This window comes from Delphinapterus leucas, chromosome 14 (genome assembly GCF_059928025.1).
Source record: "Delphinapterus leucas isolate spDelLeu-1000000601 "Yukka" chromosome 14, BTC_Dleu_Yukka2, whole genome shotgun sequence".
Classification (NCBI taxonomy): Eukaryota; Metazoa; Chordata; class Mammalia; order Artiodactyla; family Monodontidae; genus Delphinapterus; species Delphinapterus leucas.
The window spans coordinates 51376914-51392689 of NC_143142.1; the positions used below are offsets into that span (position 1 = coordinate 51376914).

The 15776-nt window shown below is 37.6% G+C and overlaps 1 protein-coding gene across 12 annotated transcripts in view; it reads left to right on the plus strand.

The window, feature by feature from the left end:
* KIAA1328 (KIAA1328 ortholog) overlaps positions 1 to 15776 on the plus strand; it is a 370157-nt gene that overhangs the window by 39098 nt on the left and 315283 nt on the right. For all 12 annotated transcript variants that reach the window (XR_016387626.1, XM_089895086.1, XM_022587006.3 and 9 more), the window contains one exon: positions 15393 to 15508. Coding sequence is in view for 11 of the 12 variants with exons in the window: in XM_089895086.1 (XP_089751212.1) it covers positions 15393 to 15508 (116 nt within the window). In the remaining variant the exon portion in view is untranslated. The remainder of the gene's footprint in view (positions 1 to 15392; positions 15509 to 15776) is intronic.

A 15776-nucleotide genomic window follows, 5' to 3' on the forward strand; every position in this document is an offset into this window, starting at 1 on the left:
AAGGAAAAAAAGAGAGAAAGCACACCAAGAAACAAATCCACCAATTATAACAAGCACTAAAAACTATATTTTTAAAAAAAAAAATGGACAGAACCCAGGACAAATGGTAAAAGCAAAGCTATACACACAAAATCACACAAAGAAGCATACACATACACACTAAAAGAGAAAAAGGAAAAATATATATATGTAAAAAAAAAAAAAAAGGAAGAGTGCAGCCAAATCAATAAAGAAGTCTACCAATAATAATAAACTCTAAATACTAAACTAAGATAAACATAAAACCAGAAACCAGTTATTCGCATACAGCAAACCCTAAGTCTACTGTTGCTCTGATAGTCCACCCCCTCAATTTTGGGATGATTTGTTGTCTGTTTAGTTATTCCACAGATGCAGGGTCCATCAAGTTCATTGTGGAGATTTAATCTGCTGCTCCTGAGGCTGCTGGGAGAGATTTCCCTTTCTCTTCTTTGTTAGCACAGCTCCAGGGGCTCAGCTTTGGATTTGGCCCCGCCTCTGCGTGTAGGTCACCTGAGGGCATCTGTTCCCGCCCAGACAGGGCGGGGTTAAATGAGCAGCTGTTTAGGGGGCTCTGGCTCACTCGGGCTCGGGAGAGGGAGGGGCATAGAACTCGGGGCGAGCCTGAGGTGGCAGAGGCCGGAGTGACATTGCAACAGCCTGTGGTTCACCGTGCGTTCTCCCAGGCAAGTTGTCCCTGGATCATGGGACCCTGGCAGTGGTGGGCTGTACAGGCTCCCCGGAGGGGAGGTGTGGTTAGTGACCTGTGCTTGCACACAGGCTTCTTGCTGGCAGCCTTAGGGTTTCATGCCTGTCTCTACTATCTGTGCTGATAGCCGCGGCTAGCACCCTGTCTGTGGAGCTCGTTTAGGCAGTGCTCTGAATCCCCTCTCCTCGCACACCCCGATACAATGGTCTTTTGCCTCTTCGGCAGCTCCAGACTTTTTCCTGGACTCCCTCCCGGCTAGCCGTGGCGCACTAACCCCTTCAGGCTGTGTTCACGCAGCCAACCCCAGTCCTCTCCCTGGGGTCTGACCTCCGAAGCCCAAGCCTCAGCTCCCAGCCCCCACCTACCCAGGCAGGTGAGTAGACAAGCCTCTCAAGCTGGTGAGTGCTGGTTGGCACTGATCCTCTGTGTGGAAATCTCTCTGCTTTGCCCTCCGCACCCCTGTTGCTGCACTCTCCTCTGCGGCTCCGAAGCTCCCCCCTCCGCCACCCCCTGTCTCCGCCAGTGAAGGGTCTTCCTAGTGCATGGAAACCTTTCCACCTTCACAGCTCCCTTCCAGAGGTGCAGGTCCTGTCCCTATACTTTTGTCTCTGTTTTTTCTTTTTTCTTTAGCCCTACCCAGGTACATGGGGAGTTTTTGCCTTTGGGGAAGTCTGAGGTCTTCTTCCAGCATTCAGTAGGTGTTCTGTAGGAGTTGTTCCACAAGTAGATGTATTTCTGATGTATTTGTGGGGAGGAAGGTGATCTCCATGTCTTACCCCTCTGCCATCTTGAAGGTCTCTCTAGTAGTTTTTAAATTAATTGATTAGGACACAACAAAGGGAATTGGATAATATTGAGTGATACTTTATATTCGCTCTTACAGAGCCAGAAATTGCATCTTTATTCACTTTATGGTATACCTTTCCTCCTAATTTTAATGTAATTACACAAATATTAAAATTATCTTATTAAAAAAAAACTGCAATAAAGTAAAACCCCTCTTTGACACTCTCCCTACTTCCCATACACACTCTGTTTATGTTTAGGTTGAGTTTGTTTCTTTTTAACCTTTTTATTTTGAAATAATTTTAGACTTACAGAAAAGTTATGAGGATAGAATTTCCATATATTCTCTACTCAGCTTTCCATACTGTTAACATTTTGCATTATCATAGTACAGTTATCTAAACTAAGAAATTAACAGTAATGTAGTACTGTCAGCTAAACTATAGATTTTATTCACATTTCACCAATGTCATGTCACTGATAACATTTTTCTAATCCAAGATCCAGTTCAGTATCTTGCATCATATTTAGTTGTCACATCTCCTTAGTTTTCTCTAATCTGTGATAATTCTTTGGTCTTTCATAACCTTGGCACTAATCACATATTTTGTGCAATGTCTCTCAATATGGATTTGTCTAGTGTTTTCTCTTGATTAGATTCAGATTATGCATTTTTGGCAAGAATACCACAGAAGTGATGTGCTTTTCCAGTATGTCATAGCAGGGGCTACCTGAAATTAATATGTCTTTTTACTGATGGTATTAACCTTGATCACATGATTAAGGTAGCTTCTGCCAGGTTTTTTCACTGTGAAGCTATTTTTCTCCTTTTAAAGTAATATTAAATTAATTAAATAAGGAGGTCATTAGCCTGAGGAGGCTTTAATGCTTTAGCAGCCTAAATAAGCAAACGGAAACCTATACCTTTAATGCCTCAAGGTTAAGAAATCAAAACCTAAGGACAACCCATAACAAACAGCCACCTAGGCTTTCCTAAATAAGGCAGTTGCTTACACTGTAGCCAGGAAAATACTCTCCTTGCTTGGCTTCCACCCCTTCTCTGTAAAAATCTCTTTCCTAGCTCCTGTGGATAATGTAATAATGCCTCAGGTTATCTTTTAACATTAATAAATATCATAGTTCTATGGGTTATAATCTAATGTTATAGTTATTTTGTTGCTAAAATTGTTCCAGCTTTGAAAATTGGGAGAAAAATAAGAGTTTTCAAAAATAAATTGAGGCATATCACATTTTTAAGACTTTATTTGAGCAAAACTCAAATAGGGCAGCCTTGAACCGGAAGTCGTTGGGAGCCCTCTACACACAAGAGTGAGGGGAAAGACTTTATTATAAAGCAAGCTCAGAAGCAAAGCAAGGAAAGTATTTGATTGGCTGTAGCTTAACCAATTGCCTTCTTTGGGAAAACCTAGGTGGCTGTTTGTGACAGGTTGTTCTTGGGTTTTTATTTCTTTTTTTAAAAAATATTTATTTATTTGGCTATGTTGGGTCTTAGTTGCAGCATGCAGGATCTTTTACTTGTGGCATGCAGGATCTTTTAGTTGCAGCATGTGGGATCTAGTTCCCTGATTAGGGATCGAACTCACGCCCCCTGCATCGGGAGCACAGAGTCTTAGCCACTGCGCCACCAGGTAAGTCCTGGGTTTTGACTTCTTAATCTTGGCACATTATAGGCATAGGTTTTGGTTTGCTTAAGTAGGCTGCTAAGGTACGAGAAGCACCTCAGTCTAATGGCCTCCTTGTTTAATTTAACAGGAGCAAAAACTAATATATAAATATGTATAAATAATTATGTAGTTAAGTCTACATGACTGTAAAGAATGTTGCTCCCAACCTTACACTTAAAAATAAGGTGGAGGGCTTCCCTGGTGGCGCAGTGGTTGAGAGTCTGCCTGCCAATGCAGGGGACATGGGTTTGTGCCCTGGTCCGGGAAGATCCCACATGCCGCGGAGCGGCTGGGCCCGTGAGCCATGGCCGCTGAGCCTGCGCATCCGGAGCCTGTGCTCCGCAACGGGAGAGGCCACAGCAGTGAGAGGCCCGCGTACCGCAAAAAAAAAAAAAAAAAATGTGGAACAAACTGCCAGCTCTGGACATTTCTTGAAACAGAACGCTCAGTTCAACCAGTTAACTCAAAATCTCAGGAGAGACCTGTGCCTACAGGGAAAGATGAGGTGTGAGCACTAGCTTACATGGGGCAGACACCTCTGGAAATGGGTAAGAACATTTCAGCTACAATAGGCAACAAATTGGTAGAGGCCAGATGTGGGCAGGTAAGAATAGGGAGCCCCCTAGGGCAGCAAGTATAGGGGCAGCTTGAACTCTCTTGCAAACTTTTTCTCCATAGGCCCCACTTGATGAGAGTCCTGATAAAGCATCCCTCCTGGTACAGGCCTGGGAGGAGGAACAACAGTTGTTATGGAAAGTGCGCAAAATATTTCATGGATCCTTCTGTATTTTTGCTATGTAACAAAAACCGTAAGTTTAGGAAGAGGGATTCTGTAAAATGTAGCCTATATGGCACTGGTAAAAACCACTGAAACGGGTGGTGGAGGTGGGATAAACTGGGAGATTGGGATTGACATATATACACTAATATGTATAAAATAGATAACTAATAAGAACCTGCTGTATAAAAAAAATAAATTAAAGAAAAAAGATCAAAAAAAACAACACTGAAGTTGGGGGTAAGCAGAAAATAACTTGGTGGGAGGGCAGGGTTACATGCTGATCACAGAACTATGGAGGAGAGACAAGAGCACTTGTAAGACTCAGGCATACAGTCTGATTAGCACAAGCCTAATTAGAATAATAGAGAATACCACTCCAATCCAGACCCCCATCCCTAGACTAATAAGTGTCTAATAAAAGTAGCAGTTGAGGGCTTCCCTGGTGGCGCAGTGGTTGAGAGTCCGCCTGCCGATGCAGGGGACACGGGTTCGTGCCCCGGTCCCGGAAGATCCCACATGCCGCGGAGCGGCTGGGCCCGTGAGCCATGGCCGTTGAGCCTGTGCGTCCGGCGCCTGTGCTCCGCAACGGGAGAGGCCACAACAGTGAGAGGCCTGCGTACCGCAAAAAAAAAAAAAAAAAAAAAGTAGCAGTTGAATACTAATGAGAACCTCACAAGAGACAGACCCTCTAGAGGGGAAGACTGAAAGCTAAGGGTGGAGCAGACATTGAGGAAAACATCTGGTCCACTTGAGGGGGTGATTATGCCTAGAGGAATTTGAAGCCTGTGGTGTACTGAGGGTAACCGTAGCAACAGTAAACCTTAAACCTGCCTAACATGTGATTAGATAAATACAACCTCTACCCTAAACACCTGGCCAAAGGAAAAGTCTGCTCATTACCAAGCATAGAAATTATTTGCCTCAGTTACTACTGTCCTACCCAAGATATCCAGATATTAATAAAACTATGAGTATACGAAAAGGCAAGAGAAAACAACATGTTGGAAAGAGATAAAGCAGCAGATGCAGGTGGAATGATCTGATGAGGAGCTTAAAGTGACTGATTAATGTTAAAATCTGTATTAGTTATCTATGGCTGCCTAACATTATCACAAAATTTTAGCCATTTAAAATACTAGTAAGCTTCCCAGAGGCCCCATTGTTTGAGAGAATTTGTGAGACCCAACCTTAATGTCTTCAAAGTGCTTTTTGTTTGACTCTATTGAGGCGTCAACTTTGATGTTTCTGAGGTCTTCAACAGAAGTTATTACCTAGTCTTTATCTCCAGAGCTTGTTTTTCCTGGCAGTGTCCTGGTTTTGAAATCTACTCAGAAGACATTTCTTAATTTTAGCAGTTTTGTTCTCTGGAGAGGCTGAGAATTTTTGAAACTATGAAAATCCTGCCTCATTTTGGTTTAATAGTCTTTCCTTTAACTTATCTCTCTCTTCTCCCAATTTACTGTAAACACCAGGAAGAAACCAGGCAGCAACCAGGCAGCACTTTCAACACTTTACTTGGAAATCTCCTTAGATTAGTTACCCAGTTCATTAGGCACATTTCCTCCTTTCCACATTTCTAAGGATGTTGGTAAACTTTCTACCATCACATGTATTACTTCTCCTTCCTACAATTTCCAGTTATGTCTTCCTGAGACTGAGTTTCTCAGTTCCTTGTTGACTATTGGCTAGAGGCCTCCCTTAGTTTCTTGTTTCAAGGGCCTTTCCATATGGTAGATTACAACTTGGCAACTGGCTCCCATCAGAGTAAGCAAGAGCAATCAAGACAGAAGTCACTATATTTTGGTAATCTAGTTTCAGAAGTTACATTCAGTTAACTTTGATAATCACTAGGTCAGTCCATACTCAAGGGGAGGGAATTAAAGAAGGACATGAATAGCAAGAGACAGGGATCACCAGGACCCATTTTAGAGGCTGGCTACAGCAGTAACATTGTGATTTTCCTAAATTTACTTGTTCTGATATATTTTCTCTGATTCCTTAATATTGTTTACATAACAGTCATATCATTGGCACATAAAATTTTACTTATTTCCAATCTGTATGCATTTTATTTTATTTTCTTGCATTATTGCACTGGCTAGGACCTCCAATCATTATTGAATAGAGGTAGTAATAGTTGACACTCTTGCCTTATTCCTAAAGTACAAGGAAAGGGACAAAGTGCTCTTTTTTCATCCTCATAGATACGATACTGGAGGTTTATCATGGATGTTCTTTATTAGATTGAAGAAGTTCCTTCAGTTCCTAGATTGTAGAAGAGTTTTTATTATGAATAAGGTGAAGTTTGACAAATGCCTTTTCTGCATTTAGAGGTGATTATATAAGATTTCTCCTTTATTCTATTAATATGGTGAATTACATCAGTTAATTTTCAACTCTTAAATAAATCTTGCCTTCCTGGGCTAAACTGAACTTGGATATATTTTCTTTTTGTAACACTGGATTTGCTTTGCTAATTGTTTTTTAGGATTTTTTCCGCTATATTTATTAGATAGATTGGACTATAATTTTTGTTTTCCATAAGTCCTTGTTAGATTTTGGTATTAAGATTATTATGGGGCTTCCCTGGTGGCACAGTGGTTGAGAGTCCGCTTGCCGATGCAGGGGACACGGGTTTGTGCCCTGGTCCGGGAAGATCCCACATGCTGCGGAGCGGCTGGGCCTGTGAGCCATGGCTGCTGGGCCTGCACGTCCAGAGCCTGTGCTCCGCAACGGGAGAGACCACAACAGTGAGAGGCCCGCGTACCGAAAAAAAAAAAAAGAAAATTATTATGGCTGCTTCATAAAATGAGTATATACTTGAACTGAAAGAAATAACCAGTGAATATTAGAATGTTAACTCTTGGGGGGTTCAAATTTAAACATGAATTTAAATTGTCAGACATCTCACAGCTTTAAGTATTATATATCATGCTGCCTCTTATGCTTTGTTCCTTGGAAAATGTGTTTTATTCTTTTAAAGCAACATGTTTTTTTTATCAGTTTTCTCTATACCTGATCTTTCTTCCTGTATTCAGATTCATTTTTGTCATTTCCATTTTTGATGACTTAACTATTATATTAATTTTAGGGGAAATCATGCATTCCACCTTTCATCTCAGACTTCTTATTTTAGGTATAGTTGATGTACAATATTGTATAAGTTTCAGAAGTACATGTTACTTGTGTTCTTTTTGATGGTAGCCATGCTGACAGGTGTGAGGTAATATCTTATTGTGGTTTTAACTTGCATTTCCCTGATGATTAACAATGTTGAGCATCTTTTCATGTGCCTGTAAGCCATCTGTATGTCTTCTTTGGAAAAATGTCTATTCAGATCTTCTGCCCATTTTTTAATCAGGTTGTTTGCTTTTTTGATGTTGAGTATAAGCTGTTTATACATTTTGAATATTAACCCCTTATCAGTCATATCATTTGCAAATATTTTCTCCCATTCGGTAGGTTGTCTTTTCGTTTTGTAGATGGTTTCCTTTGCTGTGCAAAAGCTTTTAAATTTAATTAGGTCCCGTTTGTTTATTTTTGCTTTTGTTTCTTCTGCTTTAGGGGATAGATCCATAAATATTGTTACGATTTATGTCAAAGAGTGTTCTGCCTGTATTTTCTTCTAGGAGTTTTATGGTTTCTGGTGTTACATTTAGGTCTTTAATCCACTTTGAGTTTATTTTTGTGTATGGTGTTAGAGAATGTTCTAATTTCATTCTTTTACATGTAGTTGTCCAGTTTTCCGAGCACCACTTATTGAACAGACTGTCTTTTTTCCATTGTGTATTCTTGCCTCCTTTGTTGTAGATTAACTGACCATAAGTGTATGGGTTTATTTCTGGACTCTTTATTCTGTTCCTTTGATCTAAATGTCTTTTTTTATGCCAGCACCATACTGTTTTGATTAGTGCAGCTATGTAGTATAGTCTGAAGTAAGGCAGTGTGATTTCTCCAGTTCTGTTCTTCTTTTTCAAGATTGTTTTGGCTATTCGGGGTCTTTTGTGTTTCCATACAATTTTTAAAAATTATTTGTTGTAGTTCTGTGAAAATGTCCTTTGTGTTTTGATAGGGATTGCATTGAATCTGTAAATTGCCTTGGGTAATACGGTCATTTTAGCAATATTAATTCTTCCAATACACGAACACAGCATATCTTTCCATCTGTTTGTGTTGTCCTCAGTTTCTTTCATCAGTGTCTTATGGTTTTCTGAGTACAGGTCTTTTACCTCTTTAGGTTGGTTCATTCCTAGGTTTTTTATTCTTTTTGATGCAATTGTAAATGGGATTTTTTTCCTTATTTTCTCTTTCTGATAGTTCATTGTTTGTGTATAGAAATGTGACATATTTCTGAATATTAATTTTGTATCTTGCAACTTTACCGAGCTCATTGATGAGTTCTAGTAGTTTTTTGGTGGCATCTTTAGGATTTTCTATGTATAGTATCATATCATCTGCAAACAGTGACAGTTTTACTTCTTTCTTCCCAATTTGGATTCCTTTGATTTATTTTTCAGTTTTTTTAAAGTGTATTCACAGAGTTGTGCAGTCATCACCACAATCAATTTTAGAACATTCTCATTACATCAGAATGAAATCCTGTACCCATTAGCAGTCACTCCTCACTTCTCACCAACCTTCCTGGCCCTAGACAACCACTCTTTAGTTTTGTCTCAATGAATTTGCCTATTTTGGATATTTCATATACATGGAATTATATAATATGTAGTCTTTTTAAACTAGTTTCTTTAACTTAGCATGATAACTTCAAGGTTTATTTCTGTGGTAGCGTGTATTAGTATCTCATTTCTGTTTATTGCCAAATAATATTAAATTTTATAGGCAGTACCACATTTAACTTATCTATTCATTTATTGATGGCATTTGAGTTATTTATACTTTTTATTATTATGGATAATGCTGCTGTGAACATATATGTGTAAGGTTTTTTTTTTGTTGTTTTTGTTTTTGTGATACGCGGGCCTCTCACTGTTGTGGCCTCTCCCGTTGCGGAGCACAGGCTCTGGATGCGCAGGCTCAATGGCCATGGCTCACGGGCCCAGCCGCTCCGCGGCATGTGGGATCTTCCCGGACCGGGGCACGAACCCGTGTCCTCTACATCGGCAGGTGGACTCTCAACCACTGCACCACCAGGGAAGCCCTATGTGTAAGTTTTTGTGTGGACATACATTTTCATTTCTCTTGGGTACATGTCTAGGAATGCTGGGTCAAATAGTAACTCTGTTTAACTTTTTGAGGAACTGCCAGACTGTTTTCCAGAGAGGCTGCACCGTTTTATGTTTCCACCAGAAATCTGTGAAGGTTCTTATCTGTCCTTTTGCATAATGGCTAATGTTGTTGAACATATTTCCATGTACTTTTTGTCTATTTGTGTATCTTCTTTGAAGAAATATCTATTCAGATCCTTTTAAATTGGGTTCTTTTTTTATTTAATATTTATTTATTTATTGGCTGTGTTGAGTCTTCGTTGCTGTGTTCAGGCTTTCTCTAGTTGCGGCGAGTGGGGGCTACTCTTCGTTGTGGTGCACAGGCTTCTTATTGCAGTGGCTTCTCTTGTTGCGGAGCACAGGTTCTAGGCATGCGGGCTTCAGTAGTTGTGACACCCAGGCTCAGTAGTTGTGGCACGTGGGCTCTAGAGTGCAGGCTCAGTAGTTGTGGCAACAGGGCTTAGTTGCTCCGCGGCATGTGGGGTCTTCCTGGACCAGGGTTCGAACTCGTGTCCCCTGCATTGGCAGGTGGATTCTTAACCACTGTGCCACCAGGGAAGTCCGGGTTGTCTTCTTATTGTCATGTTCTCAATGTTCTTTATATATTCCATTTACAAGTCCTTTATCAGATATATTATTTGCAAAAATTGATCCCATTCTGTGTATTGTTTTTTCACTTTCTTGATGGTGTCATTTGAAGCACAAATGTTTTTAAGTTTTGATGAAGTCCAATTTATTTTTGTTGTTGTTGCTTGTGTTTTTGGTGTCATATCTAAGAAACCATTGCCTAATTCAAGGTTGTGAAGATTTATGCCAATATTTTCTTCCAAGAGTTTATAGTTTTAGCTCTCACATCTTGGTCTTTAATTCATTTAGAGTTAATTTTGGTAAATGCTGTGAGTTATAGGGGCCCAACTTTATTCTTTTGCATGTGGATAGCAAGTTCTCCTTGCAGTGCATGTTGAAAAGACTGTTCTTTCCCTTTGATTTTCTTGTTACCCTGGTTGAAAAATCAGTTTATTATAAAAATGAGTGTTTATGTTTAATTCATCTATATGTCTGTTTTTATGCCAGTACCACACTCTTGATTATTGTAGTTTTGTAGTAGGTTTTAAAATTGGCAAGGGTGAGATCCCCATCTTTTTCTCCTTTTTCAGGAATATTTTAGGTTATCTGAGTCCCTTTCATTTCCATATGAGTTTTAGGATTGGATCAATTTGTTAATTTCTGCAAATAAACCTGCTGAGATTTTAATAGAGATTGAGTTGAATCTGAAGATCAATGTGGGGAGTACTGCCATCTTAACAATGTTAAGTCTTCCAGTCATGAACATGGAATGTCTTTCCATTAATACAGGTGTTTAATTTCTTTTGACAATGTTTTCATAGTTTTCAGTGTACAGGTCTTGCTTCTTCTGTTCAATTTATTCCTTTGTATTTTATTTTTCTTGATGCAGACGTACATGGAATTGGTTCCTTAATTTCTTTTGGGGGTTGTTCACTATCATTGTATAAACATATAGTTGACTTTTGTATATTAATCTTTTATCCTGTAACCTTGCTGAACTCCTTTATTAGTTGTAATAGTTTTTAAGTGGATTTTTTAGATTTTCTGTGTACAAAATTGTGTCACATAAAATAGAGATGGTTTGACTTCTTTCTTTAGAATCTAGATACCTTGATACCTTTTATTTCTTTTCCCTACCTAATTGCCCTGACTATAATCTCTAATACAAAGTTGACTTGCAGTGGCGAGAGCAGACATCCTTGACTTGTTTGTGATCACAGGGGGAAAGCACTTAGTCTTTCACCATTAAATATGGTATTAGATGTGGGTTTTTCGTAGATGGCCTTTTTCAGGTTGAGGAAGTTTCCTTTTCTTCCTATTTACTGAGGTTTTTTTTTTTTTTAAATCATGAATCATTGTTGGATTTTTTTAAACCCTTTTCTGCATCTATTTAGATGATCATGTGGTTTTTGTCCTTTATTTTATTGATATGGTATATTACATTAATTGATATTTGATTATTAAACCAACTTTTCATTTCTGGGTTAAATTCCAGTTAGGCATGATGTATAATCCTTTTTTTTTTTTTTTAAATGTTCCTGGATTGTGCTTGCTGGTATTTTGTTGAGGATTTTTGCATCTACATTCATTTGCTGTTGTTTTGTAGTTCTTAGAGCTCTTTTGACATAGATTGCTGTGTTTCTCGTTTCTTAAAGCACCTTTGTTCCTTTAGACAGTACATTTTAAATTACAGTCAAATGTTAAAATTTGTAAAGAGGGCATTAAGATGATTTCACTGCCATATATATATATATATATTTGTATAAATATATTTTTTTAATGATGAAAGCTCTTCTTTTTCACCATGCATTTACATTTGCTTAAAAACAGTATATCCCTTTCTGTCTGCTAGATGTCCTGTGAAATCTAGGACATCTAATCTCTCTAAATCTTATCCACTAAGTTAATATTGAGAATTTATAGAATGCTACCAGCATTCTCTGCTTCCAAATGTGAGATATCAATCAGGGAAAGAAATTTATCTGGTTGACCATTGGTGAGCTCTAACTAATTCTCTTTGGGATAGAAGCTTCGTTGCCTTGACCTTGTCTTTCACATTAGAAAGACATTTCTGGAGTACCTAGAAGAACATTGGGGATATGTAAAGCCATAAAATAAATCTCTTCCTAGAACATTAGTTTTACTAAAAATTTTAGAATAGATGGGTATGGGGAAACTTTTTATATTAAAACAGAAAAGATTGTTTTATGGAGAAAAATACAGAATGTGCAGGGATGTTTAAGCTAAAACATAAGCCTTCAAGGAAACTCAGGTTTTTTGCCATGGTTTTTAGCCAAACCACCCAACTCTAAGTGTATGAATTATCATTCCTTGTTAGATAAGAGTGCAGTTTGTGGACATAATTGAGAAATACTCTGAGATGTTAAATAAATGCTGAAATGATTATTTCTTTATGAACAGACTATTGTCCTCCTTGTAAATAATTAACAAACCAACACTGGGAATATCCTCTTGACCAGAGTTTTCAACTTTTCTATCCTATTAGTCAAATATTTCCCTTTTTTGTGTTTACATTCTCATTTTGTTAACTAGCTTATTGCTGTACTCTAAATGAGATAGAGGATTAGGTATTTTTATGTTACTTTGTGGTCTGAGAATGCTTTGATAAAAAATGTAGATCATGATACCAGATAATTTCTCATACATACACCTCATGGGAAATATTATTGAACATAAATTAAACAGGAAGACATATTTCAGAGTGGATATAAAATCTTGAGTTTGTTTTATTGGCAAGTCCTTTGCATTTAAAGGCTGTATTAATACACTTGCTCCTATTAACTATGCTAATAGACCACAGAGAAGCCATGCATATCTTTAGATAGGCCTATAGAAGTGTTGCCTTTTGTGCTTAACACAGCTTGTTAAGTTTATAGCCTTCCAGAGCATAATAATTGCTAATAGGTAGTCTAATCATAGCAGCGTAACAGAAAAGATTTTCTTTTTTTTTTTTAAAAAAGCCCTGTTTAAATAGTGTAGCAACAAAATTTTCAAATATCTCTAGAAACTAAATTTAGGAAAGAGTGGTTCTTCTGGATAGAGCACTTTAAGTTTTGGGAGAAGCTCATCATAGCCACTGGCATTATTGAATATATGTACAAGCATTTTTTGCCGTCAGTGATCCCTAGAGTTTTCATGGATTTTCTTCAGGTTTGACAAAGGGAGTAAGTAAATGCTGGGGTATATGTTCTGACCTGGCAGTCTCTAGACATACTTTCTTCATTTACTTTAATGTTAGGTAAATGTGGCAGTGTACTTTGTTGTTACTGTTTTTATGACCTTGGAAGCCTTGCTTTCTTGAACAAACAAATCTTTGGGTCATTCCTCATATTTATTTGGCTTTTATGAATGGAATTGAAATGACAAGGGGCCATTGTGAGGTTCCTTTCGGATATCCCATAACTGGACAAACTTACTGTGATTATTTTTTCCTATAGTAGGCATTCAGTTAATATTTTTTAATAAGTAAATGAAAATAAATCTTCTCTTATCTGCTTATGGATTTTCCTCTTCAGTCTCATCTTTAAGATTTGACCAATCTAAACAGGGAGAGAACTTGCCACATATTTTCTCACCTTGACAGTGTTTATTCTCTCCTTACAATATATAGCATTACCTATTTCATCTTTCTTTTATGCATAATCCTACAGATTCATCACTTCTTTTGTTTTACGTTAACCTCATGCGAAATTTTGCATCGTTACACTTTTTAATATTTCTCTTGTCATCCTCTTCCACTGCCTCTTTCATCCTATGGCTGTAGCTTTTGCATAGATTACAGTATTGTATGCCTTGTACCCTGACCGGATGTTTGTTAACTTCTTTCTTATTTCTTTACAAATGCTCTCCATATTTGTAAAGGACATATATATAGTTCCAGTATGTTTATAGTATAGTAAAGGAAATTATAGAACTTAAGCTGGAAGGAATTTTTAAAATTGTCTAGCCTTTTTTGTTTATGAGTGGGAGTAGTGATGCCCAGAGAAATAAGCATGCTTTGCCACAGTCACCATATGTACGTGGTTTTCTGATTTACAGTTTGGGGGTGTACTTGATCTGGAACAGTTTCCTAGCAAAGGTGTTTCAGAAGCCAGTTGATAGATTGAAGAGGAGTGATTTGGATGATAGAATGAATTAATGGTTCAAATGTTTGACAATTTTAGAAAAAACTTAAGAGGCAGTGGGGAATTACTGTGAAAGATGTTAGTATAAATGTGGTTGAGGATAATGACAAGAATAGCGAAGGCATTGTAAAGAGATGGCAACAAGGGAGCAGGCTAACCTGAGACCAGATTATAAATCCTCTACGTATGTGCATATTTGTTCTTTGTTTAGTTGTGTGGATTCCTTGTAATTGTATCAGTATTAGAGATTATGCTCGTAGAAAGAAGGTCCTGAGTCCCATACATGAGCCTAGTAGTATGCTAAATGTAAATAATAGGAGTCGGGAAAATGATTGGAATGTCATGATAAGCAAGAAAAAATAAAGCTATTTTTTGAACATTACTATATGCCCTGCACTTTCACACAAATTAATTCAAAGACAAGATGCAGTCAACTCTTGAACATTCAAAATTCTAATTTTCATTCTGTTATTTCATTGATCTTAATATCTCCACCAGAAAGCTAGCAACAAAGGAAAGGCTGTGGAGTTCATGTTATTCAGAAATTGCTCTGGTGGAGTACAGGTGTGGGAGGAAATAAATTTAGATGCTCAAAGAAAAGATTTGGCTTCCCTGTGGATTTCACTAACACATATCCCTGTGTGATCTTATAGAATAAAATGTGTTGTACTCTCTTTGGAGAATTAATCACCAGTGACAGAAATTCAGAGCTAACATCTCTGTTCACAGAGTAACATGAAAATTAGGGTTGTCATTTTAAGGTAAGTTTTAATGTTTAGGTTTTTTTCCCCCCTCTGTGCTCTTATCAGACACCACCCATTTTTGATAGTATTGAGTTGGAATACCTCTCAGAGTTAAGCATTAAAGATACATATTTTTGGTCAGTGTTTTTTACTTTATAACCCCTTTTTGAACTAAGAATAAATGTGCAAACCTTTTTTTATCTTAATGCCATTTAAAAATTCCAGTCCAGTTATTTGTATGCTACTGAAGATTGCAGGGTATTAGCACCAGGAAAAAGTAAAATCACCTATGTATGTTTAGTGCAATATTTAAGCAGTATATATGTTGTTTATTTTATTGACAGGGTTTAAATAGAAGTATGAAAAAGATCTAAATCAAAATAAATTGTGCCTTATTTGATAATGAAGAGGTGAAACCTTTGTTTTAAAAATTCGATATTTTTCTGTCTTGGATCATAACTGGGAACCCATAAAGTATAGGACTTTCCATATTTAAGACATTCTGATTATTGCAAAAGTTCTTGATGTAAAAACCACATGCATATTTTATTACAAAGGTGTGGAATATTGCCTTGTGAAAGGTTAATTTTAAAAAATTCAAAAAACATAAAGTATCCCTGAAGAAACCAGCATACCTCTGGAATAAATCTAGTTTTGGTAAACCACAGCTGTAGGCACATATTTTATTTTATTCTCATGGGCATTTTCTTTTCACTTGTATTTCTTTCAGAGTAAGTGAGGAAAAGGAAGTAACAGAAGAAAGACTCAAAGCTGAGCAGGAATCATTTGAGAAGAAGATCAGGCAGTTGGAAGAACAGAATGAACTGATCATAAAAGAAAGGGAAGATATCCTTTTTGAAAGTCCTCTTTTTTAACGTGCAGAAAGTTTGACTCTTTCATGAAGAAAGTGTAAACTCCAGAGAAATAATTGTTTTAATTTATAACAGAGAGTAAATCTGCATGGGCTGCCATTTTTAGGCAATCAGAACGACACTTAACAGCATGTGTTGTTGCTTCCTTTGTGCTTGATACAGTCGTCCAGCTGTTCCACTGCTGCTGTTATACTGTGGAGCACACATTTGTCAATTCAAAGAGACAATAAGAAATTTGGGCA